The sequence below is a fragment of the Neomonachus schauinslandi genome, chromosome 1 (assembly GCF_002201575.2).
Source record: "Neomonachus schauinslandi chromosome 1, ASM220157v2, whole genome shotgun sequence".
NCBI lineage: Eukaryota > Metazoa > Chordata > Mammalia > Carnivora > Phocidae > Neomonachus > Neomonachus schauinslandi.
Window position 1 is genome coordinate 143,315,289 of NC_058403.1, and position 21,183 is coordinate 143,336,471.

Genomic DNA, 21,183 nt, shown 5'->3' on the forward strand with positions numbered 1-21,183 from the left:
ATTGTGTGTCCATTTTGTGCTAATCATTGTTCTGGGTGCTGAGGAAAATTTTCCTGCTCTTCCAGAGCTTATATTCTTGTGAGGGTGTTGAGTTAATAGACAATAAAGTAAGTAACATAAAAAGTATGTGAAATGGTGATAAGTATGAGGGAGAAAAAGCAAGGGAAAGGGGTAAAGACCATAGGGAGTTTGCAGTTTTAAATAGTATTGCTAGGAAAGGAAATTTATAACTTTTTTTGTAGTTTCTTTGATGGAGAAAGGAAAGAATCTTTTAGGATTTAGATAAGGATGGAAATGTAATTACACATTTTAATCAGCTGTGAATAGCACAAAAATAATATCCTACTTATTTTTCTCATCTTCCTCTTCCAGGATGAGGGTAAGGAGTATAACTGTTAACTGGCTTCTTCTAGTTTATTATTATTCTCTTCCATCCTTAAATACCTTAAGTGGTGTAAAAATGTTCAACCTTCCAGGAGTCCAAAAACATTTCTTTGAATTCATCAGCTGACTAGGTTTTTTGTCCCTAGCTAGAGTTGTTTACATTCCAAATCTTGGCTTTGAAGGGAGGGAAGATACTTACATAATATTGCACGTAACTTTTCTTATCTTCTCTTTTTTTTCTCATTCCCTTATATACATAAAAGTGTGGGCAAAGTTGGAGCATGTTAAAACCCTAAACTTAAGAGTAAGTTAGACTAGGACCCTGTTTTATAGTGAAAAAATAGTGAGTAGAATTAATAAGAAAGTTGCCTACCGTTTTTCATTTCTAAACATTTTCATTTTTAATGATTCATTTTGTCTGATCTTCCTTTATTTAAATATCTGTTGCTCCATATATGAGCTTTTCCTTTGTATCCAATATAAAAGAACGTTTAATTTTGTTGTATAGGAATGTGGTGAAGAAGGCAAACTGTTTTGAGACCTATTCTCAAGCTTACTATAAAAAACAGTGTGTAATAATAAAAGAACTCATGTTAGTGTTTTGAGCTACCTTATTTTATATGTAATTAAATTTTCCATTTTTATCTTCCTAGGTTTACCCAGGGTTGATGATAACAGCTGGCCTTATCCATTGGATTTTAAATACATTGAACATAACAGTTCATATAAGAGATGTATGTGTGTTCCTTGCACCAACTTTTAGCGGCCTTACATCTGTATCTACTTTCCTGCTTACCAGAGAACTTTGGAACCAAGGAGCAGGACTTTTAGCTGCTTGTTTTATTGCTATTGTACCAGGTTACATTTCTCGGTCAGTAGCTGGCTCCTTTGATAATGAAGGCATTGCTATTTTTGCACTTCAGTTCACATACTACTTGTGGGTAAGTAACAATGTTTTGCTTCCATTTAATACTCATGAACTTTGTGTGGAAATGCTGTAGGTTGTACACATTTGTCCTTTATCAATTATAGTTCCATACAGGGATCTATTACTGTTCATAGTAAACTTAATAATGAATAACATTTAAAAATGTCATGTACTGCTGCTGTGCACACTCTCCCTCACCCCCCCATGTGTAGATGATCGTTTTCAACAATCCTGTTATGCCTATTTTAGAGATGATGATAATATATCCTTAATTTTTATGTCATAGCTCCAAAAAAGAGGTTATCAAAAAGCCATCTAGTGGTTTGTTTCTTTTTGAGTCGAGAAAGGGGCCAAAAATACTTAGGAAGGTTGAAATGTGATTTAATGACTTGGGATTTTGAATTCTGTTGCAAAACTAGCATTATTTTGCTGTTTCCAAGTTATTTCTTCCCAATCTATATACCTGTTATTGTCTTTTTGCATTAGCGAGTACTTACAGTACAATGTTCAAAAGAAGTGGTGAGAGGGAACATCCTTGCCTTGTTCTTGAGCTTAGTGGGAAAGCTTTGAGCTTCTCAACATTAAGTATGATGTTAGCTGCAGATTTTTGGTAGATATTTATCAACTTGAAGAAGTTCCACTCTATTATTAGCTTGCTGATAGATTTTTATCATGAATGGATGGATTGTGTCAGATGTTTTTTCTGTATCGGTAATTTCCCCCCCCTTTTTTTGATGTGATACATTAATTAATTTTCAAATGTTGAACCAGCTTTTCATACCAGAGATAAATCTCACTTGGTCATGGCATATAATTCTTATAATACATTGTTGGATTTGATTTCCTATTATTCTGTTGAGGATTTTTACATCTGTATTTATGATACATATTGGTCTGTAGTTTTCTTGTAATGTCTTTGCTTGGTTTTGATGTTAGGATAATACTGGTCTCATAGAATGAGTTAGGAAAGTATTCCCTTCACTTATATTTTCTGAAAGATTATAGAGAATTGGTATAATTTCTTCCTTAAATGTTTGGTAGAATTTACCAATGAACCCACTTTGGCCTGGTGCTTTCTATTTTGGAAGGTTATTATTAATTACGGGGTGAATTTCTTTAATAGATACAGGCTTATTTAGATTGTCTCCTTGTGCGAGTTTTGGCAGATTTCTCTTTCAAGGAATTGGTCCATTTCATTTAGGTTATCAAATTTGTGGGCATTAGATTGTTCCTAGTATTCCTTTACTATCCTTTTAATAAACTGTCTGTGGGATCTGTAGTGACATCACTTCTTTTATTTCTAGTAGTAATTTATGTCCTCTTTTTTTTCTTTGTCTAGAGGCTTATTGATTTTGTTGATCTTTCAGATAACCAGCCTTTGGTTTCATTGATTTTTTTTCCTCTATTGTTTTCTGTTTTTTGATTTCCGTTGTAATTCTTTTCTTTTCTACTTCTTTTGTTTTTAATTTTTTTTTTTTTTTTTTTTCTAGTTTCCTAAGGTAGAAACTAACTTAGGTTACTGATTTAGATCTTTCTTTTTTAATATATATGCATTCAGTGCTATAAATTTCCCTATAAGCACTACTATTTCTGTATCCCACAAATTTTAATAGGTTGTGTTTTTATTTTTAACTTAGTTAATATTTTTAATTTTTTCTTGAGAGTTAATCTTTGACCCATGTGTTACTTAGAAGCATGTTGTTTAATCCCAGTTCTTTAGTTATCTTTCTGTTACTGATTTTTTAGTTTGATTCCTTTGTGGGCTAAGAATGCACATTATGTGACTTCTGTTCTTTAAATTTGTTAAGATGTATTTTATAGTGAATGTTCCATGTGGCCTTGAGAAGAAGGTATATTTTCCTGCTTGTAGATGAAGTAGTTTATAGATCCAGGATACCTAGTTTATTGATGAGTTTGAGTTTCACCTACATCCTTACTGATTAGCTGCTGCTTCTGTCCGTTTCTGAGAGACAGAGGTTTTGAAGTCTCCAATTATGATAGTGGATTCATCCATTTCTCCTTGCATTTCTATCAGTTTTTTCCTCACTTAGTTTGATGCTCTGTTGTTATGTGCATAGACTTTAAGGGTTGTTATGTCTTCTTGAAGAATTAATCCCTTTATCTTTATGTAATGCCTTTTATTATCCCTGATAACTTTACTTGCTTTGAAGTCTGATCTGAAATTAATATAGCTACTCCTGCTTTCTTTTGATTAGTGTTAGCATTGTACATTTTTTTGCCATCTGTTTATTTTTAATTTATATATATCTTTATATTTAAACTAGGTTTCTTGCAGACAGCATATATTTAGGTCTTGTTTTTAGATCCACCCTGTCAATTCATTTTTTAATGGGTGCATTTAGACTATTGACATTCAAAGTGATTATTGATGCAGTTGGATTAATATTTATACTAAATGTCTTACTGTTTTCTATTTATTACCTTGATCTTTGTTTCTTTTTTTGCCCTTCACTCTTTTTCTGCCTCTTATGGCTTTAAGTGAACATTTTGTAGGATTCCATTTTCTCTCCTTTCTTAGCGTATCAGTTTTTGTTTTGTTTTTTACTGTTTTAGTGGTTGTCATAGAGTTTGCAGCATACATTTACAACTATTCCAAGTCGCCTTTCAAAGAACACTGTACCACTTCACAGGCAGTGTGAGTACTTTATAATAACATAATCCTAATTCCTCCCTCTTGTTCCCTGTATCATTACTGTCATTCATTTCATGCATACATAATCATATATATATGTAAGGTATACTCACTAGCATACATAATAGAATACATAGTTGGTATTATTTTCAAAAAACTTATGCGTTAGCTCAATTAAGAATGAGAAATAGTTTTTTTTTAAGATTTTATTTGAGAGAGAGAGAGAGAGAGAGAGAGCGCATGAGCAGGGGGAGGGACAGAGGGAGAAGGAGAAGCAGACTCCCTACTGAGCAGGGAACCCAATGAGGGGCTTGGTCCCAGGGTCCTGGGGTCATGATCTGAGCTGAAGGCAGATGCATAACCAACTGAGCCACCCAGGCACCCTGAAATAGTTTTTATTTTAATTTATTCCATCTTCAGTGCTCTTACTTTCTTTATGTAGATCTTAGTTTCTGATCTATGTTTTTTTTCTTCTCACTAAAGAACTTTTAATGTTTATTGCAAGGCAGGTCTACTGTCAACAAATCCTCTCAATTTTTGTTTGTCTGGAAAAGTCCTTATTTCTCCTTAAATTCTGAAGGATAATTTCACAGGGTACAGAATTCTGGGTTGGTGTTTTTCCCTCTCAGTACTTTAAATATCTGATTCTGTTCTATTCTTGCTTGCTTGGTTGGTTTCTGAGTAGATGTCATAAAATTCTTTGTTCCTCTCTGGGTAAGGTGTCTTTCTTTTGGCTTCTTTCAGGATTTTTATTTTTAATTTTCTGTAGTTTGACAAAGATGTGCCTGGTACAGGGTAGTTGGATTTTTTTTTTGGCATTTATTCTTTAGTGCTTGAATTTCCTGGATCTATGGTTTGGTGTCTGACATTAGTTTGGGGAAATTCTCTATCATTATTGTTTCAAATACTCTATTCTTTCTCTCTTTCTTCTCCTCATGTACTAGGTAAAAGGAATTAGGGTAAATAAGCCTTTAGTAATGTGGAGTTAAGGTGTGTGGAGAGGGAAAGCATTCTGTAGTTGTAAGATTAGGTCTGAGTCTTTTAATAAGCAGGATTGTAAACTTCGTATGTTGCCCTTCTCCCCCCTGCCTTACTTAAGTAGACAGGGTTGTCTGGAGCTGACTGGAGTTGGATACTCCCCTCCCTGACGTAAGTTTCTCCAAGGATAGGCCTTGTTTTATTTTTTTTTTTTAAGATTTTTTGTTTATTTATTTGTTAGAGAGCACAAGTAGGCAGAGCAGCAGGGAGAGGGAGAAGCAGACTCCCCATTGAGCAGGGAGCCCGACATGGGGCTCGATCCCAGGACTCTGGGATCATGACCTGAGCCGAAGGCAGTTGCTTAACCAACTGAGCCACCCAGGCGCCCCAGGATAGGCCTTGTTAAGAACAGAATGCTCAGGCATATTTCAAAATGGTTCCTTTTCCCTTCCTTGTGCTGGAAACAAGGGGATTTGTTTCTTACATTTACTTGTAAGAACCTGGTGGAGATCCTGGAGGTAAATCCCACAGAATTGTGGGGGCCTTTGTATGACTGGGTCCACCCTGTACTTTTTAGGTTTCCACACTGAGCTTCCAGCCATTCCTCAAACAGTTTAGGTTTTCCTGTGTTCTGTGTCTCGTACTGTTTCCCATATCAATTCCCACTCGTGTGACTGTGTGTTTGCATGTGTGTCTCTAATCTCTCTCTCTTTTTTAAGATTTATTTATTTGTGGGAGAGAGACAGAGCAGCAGGAAGAGGGAGAAGCAGGCTCCCCGCTGAGCAGGGAGCTTGATGTGTGACTCGATCCCAGGACCCCGGGATCATGACCCGAGCCCAAGGCAGACGCTTAAATGACTGAGCTACCCACACGCCCCTGTGTGTCTCTAATCTTGTTGATTAGAGTTATTGATTTTTCAACTGTTCAGCTTTTTACTTTTTGTTAGGATAGAATGGTTCCTTACATTTGGAACCAGAAACCAGAAGTATGTTGCCAAGTTATCTAAACTTAATGTTCTTTTTAACATGTAAAAGAAAGTTACTTAGTACTGGCTTCAACTTAAAGCTTGCATTTATTTTATTTTACCTGTAGCCTATGCTCATACTTTTTCAGTGTTGAAAATTGCCAAATTTTTTACATGTGAATACTTTTTTATATGTTAAGTATATTTTTAGGTATCTAGGTGAATTGGAAGTGTTATTTTCTCTTTAATAATTACATCTTTTAAAATTACTTAGCCCTTGGAAATTTTTACTTTGGCAAGAAATTTCAGAGGAGAATGTTTTAGTCAACAGTGTAGATGGTTGCTTGATTTTGAGTTTCAGAAGAAAACACCCATGGGGATGAATATGATGACAAGCAGTAGGATGCTGCTAACGCTGCTGCATTCATCCAAAAATGTTTAAAAACGTAGTCTTTATTTTGTGCATATGAAGAAAAAACACAAAATTTGGAACATCTGTTTGAGGCCTTTTAACATACAATTTAAAAAATTTTAAAAGTATGTATGAATGTTGATAGATCTTTATAATATAATGCCAAGTGGAAAAATAAGTTGAGGTGCAATATGTACAGTATGATATTTTATTTAAATTTTAAACAGTATAAATCATACCATATGTTGTGTATAAAAATATAGCATATATATCCATCATGTACATCGTAGTAGGTATTCTCAGTATGAGTGAGTGATTTTGAGGAAGGAATTTTAAGGGAGGTTCAACTATGTTGTTAAAATTTTTAATAAAATCATCTGAAGCAAGTAAGTATTCTCATTTAGAAGTCTGGATGGCTATTCTTTACTCTTCTATATATTTTGTAATTTAAAAAATAATAATAATCGAAAATAATATATCCTGATGTGCCTGGTGGCACCATGCTGCATTCCTACCAACAATTTAGGAAAGTTTTAATTTCTCTAAATCCTTGCCAATACTTATTTTTTTCTGTGTGTGTGTTTTTAATATGTCACCTGTTGGCATGAGGTCATATCTCATGGTTTGTTTTTATTGTAAAGTACACATAAAATTTAACCATTTATAAGTACATTAAATACATTCACCATCACTACTATCCATCTTTATAACTTTTCACCTTATGAAACTTGAAACTATATCCATTAAACAGTAATTCCCCATTCTTCCCTCCCCTGTCCCTGGACAACCACCATTCTACTTTTGGTCTCTGTGGTTTTGATTACCCTGAGTATCTCATATAAGTGGAATCATATAGTTCTTGTCTTTTTGTCACAGGTTTATTTTACTTAGCATAATATAATGTCCTCAAGGTTTATAAATGTTGTAAGCATATGTCAAAATTTCCTTCCTTTTTAAGGCTGAATAACATTCCATTCTGTTTATATACCACATTTTGTTTATCCATTTCATCTGTTGATGGACACACGGGTGGTTTTGTATTTTAACTATTGTGAATAATGTTGCATGAACATAGGTGTACAGATATCTGTGAGATACTATTTGCATTTCTTTGTGGTATATACCCAGAAGTGAAATGCCAGATCATGTGATAATTCTGTTTTCCATTTTTTGAGGAACTACCATTCTGTTTTCCATAGCCACTGTACCAGTTTACATTCCCATTAGCAGTACACAAGGGTTCCAGTTTTTCCACATCCTTGTCAACACCTGTTATTTTCTTTTTCTTCTTCTTCTTTTTTTTTTTGGATAGTAGCTATCTTAATGGGTATGAGATGGTATCTCATTGTGGTTTTGGTTTTGGTTTTCACTTTCCTGGTACCTAATGATGTTGCTTGTGGTTAAAAGGCCATTTGTAGGGTGCCTGGGTGGCTCAGTTGGTTAAGCGACTGCCTTCGGCTCAGGTCATGATTCCGGAGTCCTGGGATCGAGTCCCACGTCGGGCCCCTGCTCAGCAGGGAGTCTGCTTCTCCCTCTGACCCTACCCTCTCTTGGGCTCTCTCTCTCACTCTCTCTCTCTCAAATAAATAAAATCTTTAAAAAAAAAAAGGCTATTTGTTATCTGGGGAAATGTTTATTCAAGTCCTTTGCCCATTTTTGAATCAGGTTTTTGTTGTTGATCTGTTTTAGGAGTTCTCTATATATTCTCAATATGAATCCATTATAAGATACATGACTTCTGAATATTTTCTCCCATTCTGTGAGTTACCTTTTTTATTGTATTGTCTTTTGACAATTTTTAATTTTCCCTGAAGTCCAATTTGTCTGTCTTTTCTTTTGCTGCTTTGCCTTTGGTGTCTTATCTGAGAAATCATTGCCAAATTTAATGTGATGAAGCTTTTTGCCCTGTGTTTTCTTCTAAGAGTTTTAGGTCTTATATTTAGATCTTTTTGAGTTAATCTTGTATATGATGTTAAGTAAGGGTTCAACTTCATTATTTTGCACAGATGTCCAGCTTTCCCCGCACCATTTATTGAAAATTGTCCTTTCCCCATTGAATGGTCTTGGCACCCTGGTTGAAAATCAGGAAGTGTGTTTTCTCTAGCTTAAACTTTTTCAAGATGCTTTTGTTTATTAGGGGTCTTTAGAGATGCTATATGAATTTTAGAATGGATTTTTTACTTCTGCAAAAAACATCATTGGGATCTTGAATCAGATTACATTGACTTTGTAGATCACTTTGAGTAGTATTATCATCTTAATACTGTCTTTCAATTCATGAATGAACATGGGATGTTTCCATTTATGTCTTTAATTTTTTACAGCAGTGTTTTAGAGTTTTCATTGTTATAAGTCTTTTATCTCATTAGTTAATTCATAAGTGTTTTATTCTTTTTGTGATGCTATTGTAATTGAATTTTTTCAGTAATTTCCTTTTCAGATTATTCATTGTTGGTATAGAAATACAACAGAGGGCACCTGGGTGGCTCAGTTGGTTGAGCGACTGCCTTCAGCTCAGGTCATGATCCTGGAGTCCCGGGATCGAGTCCCACATCGGGCTCCCTGCTCAGCAAGGAGTCTGCTTCTCCCTCTGACCCTCCCCCCCTCATGTGCTCTCTCTCTCATTCTGTCTCTCAAATAAATAAATAAAAATCTTAAAAAAAAAAAAAAAAGAAATACAACTGATACTTATATATTGACTTTGTATCCTGCAGCTTAGCTGAATTCATTTGCCAGGTCTGACAGTTTCTGTGTGTGGAATCTAGGGTTTTCTACATATGAAATCGTATTATCTGCAAATAGGAATCATTTTTCTTTTTTCTAATTTGGATGCCTTTTGTTTTTCTTGCCTGATTGCTCTGACTAGAACTTCAGGTACAGCTGACCCATGAACAACACAGATTTGAACTGTGAGGATCCACTTAAGTGGATTTTTTTTTTTCAAGAAATACAGTACAGTATATAAATGTATTCTCCTTATGATTTTTAAAATATTTTCTTTGGCTTACTTTATTATAAGAAGACATTGTAAAATACATGTAACATATAAACTATGTGTCAACCAGCTGATTATATTAGGGGTAAGGTTCCAGTCTACAGTAGGCTATTAGTAGCTAAGTTTTTGAGGGTCAAAAGTTATATGCAGATTTGCAACTGTGTGGGGGCCAGTGCCCCTAACCCCCCTGCATTGTTCAAGGGCCAACTGTATTATGTTGAATAGAAGTTGCAAAAGTGGGCCTTGTCTTATTCCAGATCTTACAGGAAAAACTTCAGTCTTTCACTATTGGGTATGTTTGCTGTGGGTTTTTCATATATGGCTTTTATATTATATGTTGTATATTAACATAATGTTATTTAAGTATGTAATAATGTTAATACATATTTTGTATATTTAAAAAATATTTTTAAAGGTTTATTTATTTTAGAGCACGTGTTACACATGTGCGTGTCGGGGGGGGGCAGAGGGAGAGAATCTTCAAGCAGACCCCCCCACTGACCACAGAGCCCGATGTGGCCCAGTCCCACCACCCATGAGATCAGGACCTGAACTGAAACCAAGAGTCGGTTGCTCAACAGACTGAGCCACCCAGGTGCCCCTTAAAATATTTTTTATATATATTTCTTCAGTTGGACCAAGGTATTCCTCTAGTAGACACCTTAGGAAAGTCTCAAAGTACAGTATTTCTCAAGTCCTTGCATGTTTAAACCTGTTTTTCTGTAGCCTCATACTTGATAGTTGGACTGATATAAAATTCTAGGCCATATAGTCTTTGTTTGAATTTCTTGAAATTGTACCACCCTCACTTTATTTTGCTTCCTACTGTCAAGAACCTAATTTTATTGTTTAATAAGAAACATGGGGGTGCCTGGGTGGCTCAGTCAGTTAAGCATCTGCCTTCGGCTCAGGTCATGTTCTCAGGGTCTTGGGATTGAGCCTCTCATTGGACTCCCTGCTCAGCAGGGAGTCTGCTTCTCCCTCTCCCTAGCCCCCCAACTCGTGCATGCTCTTTCTCTCTCCCTCAAATAAATAAATAAACTTAAAAAAAATAAATCTTATTGGGCAAAAAAAAAGGAAGAAATGTCTTCTAATCCTGAAGTAATAGAGATTTTTTTTCTATATCCGTAAAGTAATAAATTTCCTAGATGTGTCTGAAAGCTGACCTTTCTGGTAATGTTGATCCCTTTCAACATGTAGATTGGTATTATTTCTGAGAAGTTGTTTTGTTGCTGTTGTTTTTGCATGTTTATTTGTTTTTAAGATTTTATTTATTTGAGAGAGAGAGAGCGCAGGCACGCATGAGCAGGGGGAGGAGCAAAGAGAGAGGGAGAAGCAGGCTCCCTGCTGAGCAGAGTCTCATTCCCAGGACTCTGGGATCATGACCTGAGCTGAACGCAGATTCTTAACCAACTGCCCCTCTGAGAAGTTGTTTTTGATTGTAGTTTTAAATATCAGTTTGTTTCACTGTTTTTCTTGGATTTTCTAACTGCCTTCTATATCACTTGGTTTATGACCCTTTTTCTTTATCTTGGCTGTTTTCCTTCTCTCCTTATAACATGCTGCTGAATTTGGTTTTTAGTATTCTGTTGAGGGTTTTTACATCAGTGTTCATAGGTGATAACTGGTCAGTAGGTTTTCTTCTAGTGTTTTTTGTCTGTTTTTGATACCAGGGTAATGCTGGCCTGATAGAATGAATTAGGAACGATTTCATCCTCTTCAGTTGTTTTTGGAAAAGTTTGAGGATTGATATTCTTTCTTTTAATGTTTTATAGAATTTACCAAGGAAGTCATCAAGTCCCAGGCTTTTCCTTGTTGAAAGATTTTTGAATACCAATCCAATCTATTAGTCACAGGTCTATTCAGATTTTCTATTTCTGCATGATTTAGTATTGGTAGGTTTTATATTTATAGGAATTCGTCCCACTTCTTATAGGTTATCCACTTTGTTGGAATACAGTTACTCATAGCACTGCCTTATAATCCTTTTAATTTCTACAGAATTAGTAACATTTCCATTTTTATTTCTGATTTAGTAATTTGACTTTCTCTTTTTTCCTTAGTCCATCTAGCTAAAGATTTGTCAATTTTGTTGATACTTTCAAAGACTACTTTTTGGTTTTGTTGATTTTATTATTTTTTTTAAAGATTTATTTTATTTATTTATTTGTCAAGAGAGGGCACACAAGCAGGGGGAGCGGCAGGTAGAGGGAGAAGCAAGCTCCACACTGAGCAATGAGCCTGATGTGGGACTTGATCCCAGGACCTTGGGATCATGACCTGAGCCGAAGGCAGACATTAACTGAGCCACCCAGGTGTCCTAATTTTATTATTTTTTTATTCTCTAGTTTACTTATTATGTTATTTATTCTAGTAGTTTTGGGTTTAGTTTGTTCTCTTTCTAGTTCCTTAAATTTTACAGTTAGGTTGTTAATTTGAGATCTGTTTTTTAATGTATATGTTTATAGGTATAAATTTTTCTCTTAGCAATGCTTTGCAGCATCCCATAAGTTTTGGTGTGTTGTGTTTTCGTTTTCATTCCTCTTTAAGTATTTTTTAAATTTCCTTGTTATTCCTTCTTTCATCCATTGGTTAAGTGTTGTTTCATTTCCACAAATGTGTGAATTTTCTAATTTCACTTCTGTTACTGATTTCAAATTTCATCCCATTGTGGTCAGAGAATATACTTTCTATGATCTCTGTCTCTTTAGAATTAATTTGTAGCCTAACATACGGTCTATCCTAGAAAATGTTCATGTGCACTTGAGAAGAATGTGTATCCTGATCTTATTGGGTCTAGTTGGTCTACTGAGTGAAGTCCTCTGTTTCTTTACTTATGTCTAGTTCTACCAATTGAGAGTGGGGTATTGAAGTCTCCAACTATTATAGCACTATTTCTCTCTTAATTTCTGTCAGTTTTTGCTTCATATATTTTGATGGTCTGTCATTAAGTGTCTAAATGTTGTAATTGTTATACTTGGAGTATTGAATGTTTTATTAATATACATTGTCCTTTTTTGTCTTGCAGCTTTTTTTGATTTAAAGTTTGTTGTGTCTGTCATTAGTATAGTTACCTGTTGTCTTTTAGTTACTGTTTGCATCGAATATCTTTTTCCATCCTTTAACTTTGAATATATTTGTGTCTTTGGATCTAAAGTGAGTGCCTGGTGGAGAGAATATATTTAGACCATGTGTTTTTATCCATTATGCCAGGCTTTATCTTTTGATTGGAGAGCTTGACTAAACCATTTACATTTAGTCCTGATAAGAAAGATCTTATTTGTCATTTTGCTATTTATTTTCTATATGCCTAGTAGCTTTTCTGTCCCTCATTTCCTTTATTACTGTCTTTTGTGTTGAGTTGATTTTTTTTGTAGTGAAATGTTTAAATGCCTTTCTCATTTCCTTTTGGTATATATTATATTGCTGTTTTCTTTGTGGTTACCATGGAGGTTACTTTTAGCATTCTAATATTATAAAACTCTTACTTCAATTTATATTAGCTCATCTTCAATAGTATATAAAAAATCTCCTTACAACTCTCTTCCTACCCCTTTTGGTTGTTGATGTCACAAAATTAAATTTTTATACATTGTGTGTGCAAAAACAAACTAATAATTGTTTTAATTGTATTAGTCTCTTAAAGTATCTAGAAAACTAAATTTGGAGTTACAAATCAAAGTTAAAATAATGCTAGCTTTTATACACTGATAATTTTTGTTTGGACATTTAAGGTCCTTTGTATTTCCCATATGAATTTTGCATCGGATTCTCCATTACAACATGGTTTTTTAAGTGGCATAATTTTTTTTTATTAATTCAACAGATAATTTTGTAGAACACAGTGTGGAACTGGTGCTATTTTATATGTTGATTATACAGACTTAAATGAAGTTGATGAGCTGGTAGGGGAAATTATGAGTAGTATCCTATTGCTTTTAATAATAGCTTGACAGAATGATAAAGCATACTCACTAAGGACTAAAAGATTATTTTGTGAGTTTTTCCTTTGTTCTGTTTTTTAAAGCAACATATTTAAAATAAACTAGGTTTAAAGTAGAAGCAGCTCCAGTATTTGAAATGAGGAGTTGGTTTGGAGTTCTGGCATAAAAACTCATTTTCTGACTTGTGGCAAGGTGTTTGACACTTTACTATCCTTCACTTTTCTTATAAATGAAATATAAAAAATGTTTTAGCTACAGAGTTGCATTAGATAATTACGTTTATGTCAAATTTGATCTTTACCAATTGAAAGTAAAAATAATAACAGCTCTGACTACTCTGAAAAGTTTTTGTAGCCAAATGACATGAAGCTGAAACATTTTACATTAAGATGTCTACTAATTCCTTATCTGGTGTGTTTATTTTTAAACTGCTCAACAGTCTTTAAAATTTTTTAAATACTTTGTTTTCAAAGCACCATTTCCAGACATTTTTGTGTATGCTAATTTGTGTTCTATAGTTTCTAACCTTTTTTTGTCAGGATCAAGTGCTTAAGAGTAGAGTCTTTGGAGCCAAACTGCCCTGGTCTGGTTTCCTCTTTCCTGGATTTCAGTTCTTATCACTAGGAGTTAATTAAACCACCCCATGTCTATTAAATCAACTATAAAATGGAAGTAATAATAGTACCTACCTTATATGGTTTAAATAAGTTAATGTGTAGAACATTATAGAACCCAGAAATTGATGAGTACATGTTTGTTTTTACCTCTGTGTTACCACTCACCAACAACAGAGCTGATGCAAGTAAAATAGCACTGAGAACAGTAAAATATCGTTGCGACCTATAGAAATTTTTTTTTAAGGTTTTTTCCCCTGCCTTTGTAATCAGTCCTCTCCTTAACCCATATTTCTTGCAACCGCAGATCTAATTTGTCTTCATATTTTTGGGAGTTTGTTTTCCATACTGCCATGTTGTAGAAACATACAGTGAGGAGGGGCGACCCTTTATGTATGGCTTACTTCACTTAACATAAGACTTTTGAGAGTTATCCATGTTGTTGCATGTTTTAGTAGTTTGTTACTTTTTATTGCTGAGTAGTATGGGGGTACTATATGGATATACTATTGCTTATTTTGTTACCCAGTTTTTGGCATTTATGAATAAACTAGCTATAAATATTTGCATACAGTTCTGCATATGGGCATATATTAGTATTCCTTTTGGACAGATGCCTAGGTGTGTGGGATTGCTGGTTTGTAATATAAGTACATGTTTAATTTTATAAATAGCTGCCAAATAGTTTTCCAGAATGGCTGTGTTATTTTTCATTCCCTCCACCAAAGTATGAGGCATTGCATTTACTCTGCTTTTACCAGCATGTGATATGTTCAGATTTTTAAATTTCAGCCATTCTAGTAGGTGTGTAGTGGTATCTCATGGTTTTAATTTGCTTTTCTCCAGTGAGTAACAATTGAGCATGTTTTCATGTGCTTATTTTCCATTCTGATTCTTCTTTAGTGAAATGTCTGTTCATAGCTTTTGCCTATGTTTTGGTTGGGTTGTTTTCTTATTATTGAGCTGTAAGAGTTCTTTATATATTTTGGAAACAAGTTCTCTATCAGATGTATGTTTTGTAAACATTTGCTCCCGGTTTGTAGCTTGTCCTTTTTTTTTTTTTTAACAATATCTTTCTAAGAGCAGAAATTAAATTTTTTTTTCTTGCCTCATTATATACTGGTTGGAACCTCTAACACAGTGTTCAGTAGAAGCATTGAGAATTTTTTTATCCTTTCCTTCCTAATTTTAAAGGGAAAGCATTCAAGCTTTCACCATTAAATTAAGTATGATGTTAGTTGTTTTTTCTAGATGTCCTTTATCATAACTTAAGGAAGCTTTCTTATTTTTAGTTTGAGAATTTTTATCACGAACGGGTGTTAGATTTTGTCAGTAGCTTTTTTGTATCTATTGATATGATCATATGGTTTTGTCCTTAATTACATTAATTCAAGGTTTCTCTAGTTTAATACTATTGACATTTGGGGACAGGCAGTTTTTTCTTGTGTTGTAGAGTGTTTAGTGCATCCCTTACCTCCACACACTAGATGCCAGGAGTACTTTCTCCCTATTCCTCACTTAGGAACCACCGCATTTTTTTTTTCAGATGTTAAAACAACCTTGAATTCATGGAATCAATTCCACTTGTTCATGACACATAATCCTTTTTTTTTATATTGTTGGTTTTGTATTTATATTTTGTTAAGAATTTTTTCATCTGTATCCATGAGGGATATTAACATGTAGTTTTCTTTTCTTGTGATATCTTTGTCTGGCTTTGGTTTTTGGTTTTTTTGTTTTTTTTTTTTTAAGATTTTATTTATTTGAGAGAGCGTGCACGCGCGCGTGAGAGCACAAGCGGGGGAGGGGCAGGAGGAGAGGGAGAAGCAGACTCCCTGCTGAGCAGGGACCCTGATGTGGGGTTCAATCCCAGGGGCTTGATCCCAGGACCCCAGGATCATGACCAGAGCCCAAGGCAGATGCTTAACTGACCTAGCTACTCAGGCGCCCCTATCTGGCTTTGATAACAGAGTTAATACTGGGCTCTTAAAATAATTAGGGAAGTGTTTCCTTCTCCTCTGTTTTCTGAAAGAATCTTTATAAGATTGGTATTATGTCTTCCTTAACTGTTGATACTTTTCACCAGTGAAGCCATCTGAACCTGGGAAGATTTTTAATTACTAATTCAATTTTTATTGACATAGTTCTGTTCTGATTTTGTTTCTTTATGAATAATTTGGTAAAGTATTTCTTTTTTGAAATTTTTTTTCATGTATATGATATTTGTTGGCACAAATTATTCATCATACTCCTTTATAATTCTTTGAATTTCTGTACAGTCTATAGTGATGTTACCTCTCATTCCTAGTATTGGTCATTTGTATCTTCTTTCTTGGTCAGTCTAGTTAAAGTTTATTCAACTTTTCGTTTCATTTATTTTTCTCTGTATTTGGTTTCTATTTCATTGAATTCTTGACTTTTATTATTCTGTTTTGTATTTGGTTTGCTCCTTTATAGCTTCTTGAGGTTGAAGCCTAAGTTATTTTAGCTATTTCTGTTTTTCTAATGTGAAATTTTTTTTAATTTTTTAATTTTTAAAGATTTTATTTATTTGACAGAGAGACACACAGTGAGAGAGGGAACACAAGCAGGGGGAGTGGGAGAGGGAGAAGCAGGCTTCCTGCTGAGCAGGGAGCCCGATGCGGGGCTCGATCCCAGGACCCTGGGACCATGACCTGAGCCAAAGGCAGTAGCTTAACGACTGAGCCACCCAGGCACCCCCTAATATGAAATTTAAATTATACTTTCATCATTGCTTTAGCTATATTCTGTATATTTCAGTATGTTGTGTTCTCATTGTCATGTAGTTAAAATATTTTTCTAATTCTTGATTTCTTCTTTGACCCATGGGTTCTTTAGAAGTGTGTTGTTTAGTTTCCTAATATTTGGAATTTCCCAGCCTTTTTTTTTCTCTTGATTTCTAGTTCCATTGTTGAAGATTTCTGATTCAGGAGTTTTAATATTAACATGTCAAAGACTGAGTTAAAAAACCCCCTATCCAAACCTACCATCTCTTGGTCTTCCTCCTCCCCGCTGATGGGTAATACCTCAAGGTAGGAAACTAGGAGTTCTCAACTTCTTTTTCTCTACTACTAATTCTAGTAGTTCACCAAAAAAAATGTTGATTTGGCCCTTAAACATACCCTCTCCTTTATGTCTACATTCCTACCACTGTAAATTTGGACCTCAACACTCACTTAGTCATATACCATCCTCCTGACTTGTATTTCTGTTACCAACAGGATCTATAAGGACCTTATGCCACTCAGTGTCTATACTCACCCATGTGGTTTCTGTCATATTGTGCTTTGACTGTAGTTCTTGCTTTTGTCTTACCTCTCCATTTGGGGCATGACTGAGTTATAATTTGTGTGTCCAACATAGCCTTGCAGAGTTTTGTGTGTATTGGTAAATACAGCAGAATATGTTTGATTCCTTTTCTCATTCTCTCTCAGCCTATACAGTTGGTTTTGGGGTTTGAGGAAATTTCAGGGTATGGACTATATTTAGTGGTTATAAGTATATTTTGGTTTTTTGGTAATAGATTGTAGCAGGACTGGGCCCAATCAGTCACAGTAGATTACATAGGGGAGTTTTAGAAAAAGAAGTATTAACTATGATAGAAGAGTAATACAGAAGGAAGCCCTATATGATATGCTAAGGCTGAGGGAAAGTACTCAAGGAAGGACAGACTTAGGATTCAGATTTCATTAGGGTGTGGTTCAGCCCACCAACCCCAGAGAAGTTTGATGGTTAGGCCAGCCTAGAGCTTCTTTGGAGCTGCCCGACAGGCGATTGACCACCCTCTGGAGTATAGGCATTCAGGAGTGGGGAGCTGGTAACCTGTAGCATAGTGTGCAGTGGGAGTCTGGGTACCAGCATGGGCAGGAAGCTTTTAGACTGTGTTACCATGTCAAGAGGACCGCAGAAAAGTTATTACTAGACCAAGGCTGCAAAGTCACATAAGGACTGTGTTCTGCCCCATGGCTGGGGTCAGCACCACCAGATGTTCTCACACCTATACCACCAACGCCAGCCTACACCTAAAATGATTGGAGAGCCTCTACTGCAGTGTTCTTTCAGCACCCTCTACCGAGAGAACTTAACATCATACTTACTTTAAAGGAGAACTACTTAGAAAGTATTCTGTTGTTTATCATAGAACATATATTGAAGGGTGCATTTGGAGCTAAGAGGCAATAAAATGATAACTGACACACAAATATAAAGCACTGAATTGCACTCATTTCCAAGCTTTCTCTGCCAGCATTTATCTTCTCTACCTCCAGTTCACTGGATAGCCTTTTTTTCTCCGTCACTAGGTAGAATCATTTTTTTCTTTATTCTATTGATCTACCTGCTGTAGCCTTCGTGCCCCTGTTCTTGGGATTCCATTTTGTTTCTGGAGCATCTCGTCCTCTGAGAACACTATTTCTTCTAATCTCTCCATTTAGAATTAGGCCTTTCTGGGGCACCTGGGTGGCTCAGGTCAAGCCCTGCGTCCTCAGGCTCCTTGCTCTGCAGAGAGCCTGCCTCTCCCTCTCCCTCTGCCCCGCTCCCCTTCCCCCCTCATGTTCTTTCTTTCTCTCTCAAATAAATAAAATCTTTAAAAAAAAAAAATAATTAGGCCTTTCTGAACATTCTTTCCCATTTCTCTGGTAGCTGCTTTCCTTTCTAAAAATCATCTTTGGTCTCTCTAATTTATCTTTTGGTCTCTGTGATTTTGGCATTAGCACTTGGTTTCAACTCACTTCTCCACTCTGTAGAGATTGGATATTATAGGAACAATTTCTAATCAGCCCTGGTAATTTTTTTCACTTTTAAAATGTCAGTATTTTAATATACTGAGACATTTTAACATAGATCAAGCTGGTTTCAGTGGGGGAAGGGGGGATGTGTTTTGTCACACCCATATACTATGATGTTGAATTCAAAGCAGTCTTTAATTAGTCTAATAGAAGTCAGCCTGATAATATCTTTAAGTGCTGTAAACTAGGAATGTTTTCTCTTTCCTTCCTCTCCCCCTCTTTTCATTCCTGTGTGTGTGTGTGTGTGTGTTTGCTTTACAATTCCCCCAAAGATTACATGTCACCTATAGTTTGTTTTAATGTACTAGTAGAGACTCATTTTAAAAGTAAATTCCTTGAGATCAGGTATATATATAGTTCTTAAATAAAGACATTTTGCTCTTGGCATAAATAAGTATTTAGAACTTGTGTTTTTGAAATTTAAAATTCAGTTTTCTGAACCAAACCATTATTTTCAGAGGAACATATAAACTTATCTGGGAATTATTTCTTTGGTTAGTTTTTTTCTTTAGACGGTAGAGATTTGTCATTTTTTTGAACCTTTCATTGATTGTAGGTTCTCTTTCTGGTTCAGGGTAATTGAGAATTTTACTGACATATCCTAGAAATTATTATAGGACTGTCAGTTTCTTGAAGATATAGATTATTTATTGATCATTGTTATTGGTTATGGTATATGAAAATTCCTAGATGATAGGTTTTCAAAAATGGATGCTCATAATTAGAATTATATAGAAAATCAACCATATGTAAAAATATAGATTTGCTGAACAAGTTTATTTAGTTAAAATCTCAAATTTGTTGATATTAATCATTTTAAAATAGAAAATAAAGCAAATAGAAAAACATAGGTTTGCTTCTTCTAAGATGATTTTTACTGAAAACAACAACAGAAAAATCAGGGCTATTCATAAAATGTCTGACTGTTGCCCAGTGTTCTAAATGCATATATTAAGTGGATCTGAATATCTGAATAACCACTGTACTTTTTTTAAGTATATAACTTTGGCTTTTTGTAGTACAAGTGTACTAAATATTTAACTTTGTTTGAATAGCAGGAACATTTGTAAACATTTGCTTGTTTGTGTTTTAGGTAAAATCTGTAAAAACTGGGTCAGTTTTTTGGACAATGTGCTGCTGCTTATCGTATTTCTATATGGTAAGAATTCATATTTGAAACTATATTTGAAACTACATGAGGTCTAGCAAGTATTCGGAAATTAGACCAATTCCCCTTCTTCATCATTTTCTTCTCATCTGGACTAGTTCTTCACTTCCTTTCTCCTGAAATTTTTAGGATCCTAATTTTAATGTATTCCCATTCATTACTGCCATCCTCTTCTCTACCCCCATCCTTGGGGTGTGTGGAAGGGCTAATACTCAAGCCCTCAGATATAATATTTGCAGGAAGTGAAACAAAAATTTTCCTTTTCAAATGTATAATTTATCTAAATAATGTTCCTATCTTCTAGGAAAACTTACCTACATACTTTTTTCAATAGATAAGATTGGGGCTCAGAATTACCTCTTCATTCTCCTGCCTTTTTTCCCCACAGCACAGCCTATATAGTAGTCTTGTGCTGAAAATTAGTGATAATTTTAGGTAGCTTTTTTTCTGATTTTAAACAAATACCATGGAATTTGTGCATCCAGATTATCCATGCCCCTTTTAAAATGGTTGAAGCCTGAGACACATTCTGTGCAGTTGTACCCAAGTACTAGCAAACTCATTCTCTTCGAAGCTTACATTAAAATTTTGAAGGTAATTTGAAGTCCTTCAGTTAGGACTTGTGCTCAATCAGAGTAACATTGTTTTTGGTGCAAAATAGCATGTGACTGAAGCACTAAACTGATATTCTTATATGCATTGCACACTGAAGGCAGGTAGTTCATTACAAGTGGTCCTGAGATATTTTAGACAAGGGTAGCATCGTTACAATATATATGTGAATGTCTAGTCTCCTGCTATGACTGTTGGTAAAGTGGTTCTTCTAAGCTTTTAATTATTAGAGTACACCTAAAACTTTGATACTGACAAGAGCTTATTGCCTATTGAATGTACTCAAAAAGGTAATACTATTGGTTGAGAATAAACCTTATCTTTAGAATTTTTATGAATTTAGACCAGAATAGGGATGGCTGGCTGACTCAGTTGGTAGAGCATGCGACTCTTGATCTCAGGGTCGTGAGTTCAAGCCCCACTTTGGGCATATAGCTTACTTAAAAAATAAAGAATCACATAAAAAAATTAGACCAGGACATACTCATTTATTCTGATTAAATAGGCTATTCTAATTTTATGATACATGCTAAACACTAAAATGGAATCTTGATTTGTAATCCATTAGTAGGAAATAATTTATACTCAAGGTAGCACTTTTATTTTGAGTATCTCAAAGCATATCCAGATTATCTGAGTGTTTCTTGTAGTTCACTTGTTGGCTGATGCTAACATTGATTGTTCTTATTCTCAGTCAAGCTTCTTGCAATGTACTTATCAAAA

The 21,183-nt window shown here is 34.9% G+C and overlaps 1 protein-coding gene across 1 annotated transcript in view; it reads left to right on the forward strand.

Annotated features, from left to right (window-relative positions):
- STT3B (STT3 oligosaccharyltransferase complex catalytic subunit B) overlaps positions 1 to 21,183 on the forward strand; it is a 99,866-nt gene that overhangs the window by 43,117 nt on the left and 35,566 nt on the right. Inside the window, exons 3-4 of the mRNA XM_021678930.1 lie at positions 1,038 to 1,325; positions 19,774 to 19,839. Coding sequence (XP_021534605.1) covers positions 1,038 to 1,325; positions 19,774 to 19,839 — 354 coding nt within the window. The remainder of the gene's footprint in view (positions 1 to 1,037; positions 1,326 to 19,773; positions 19,840 to 21,183) is intronic.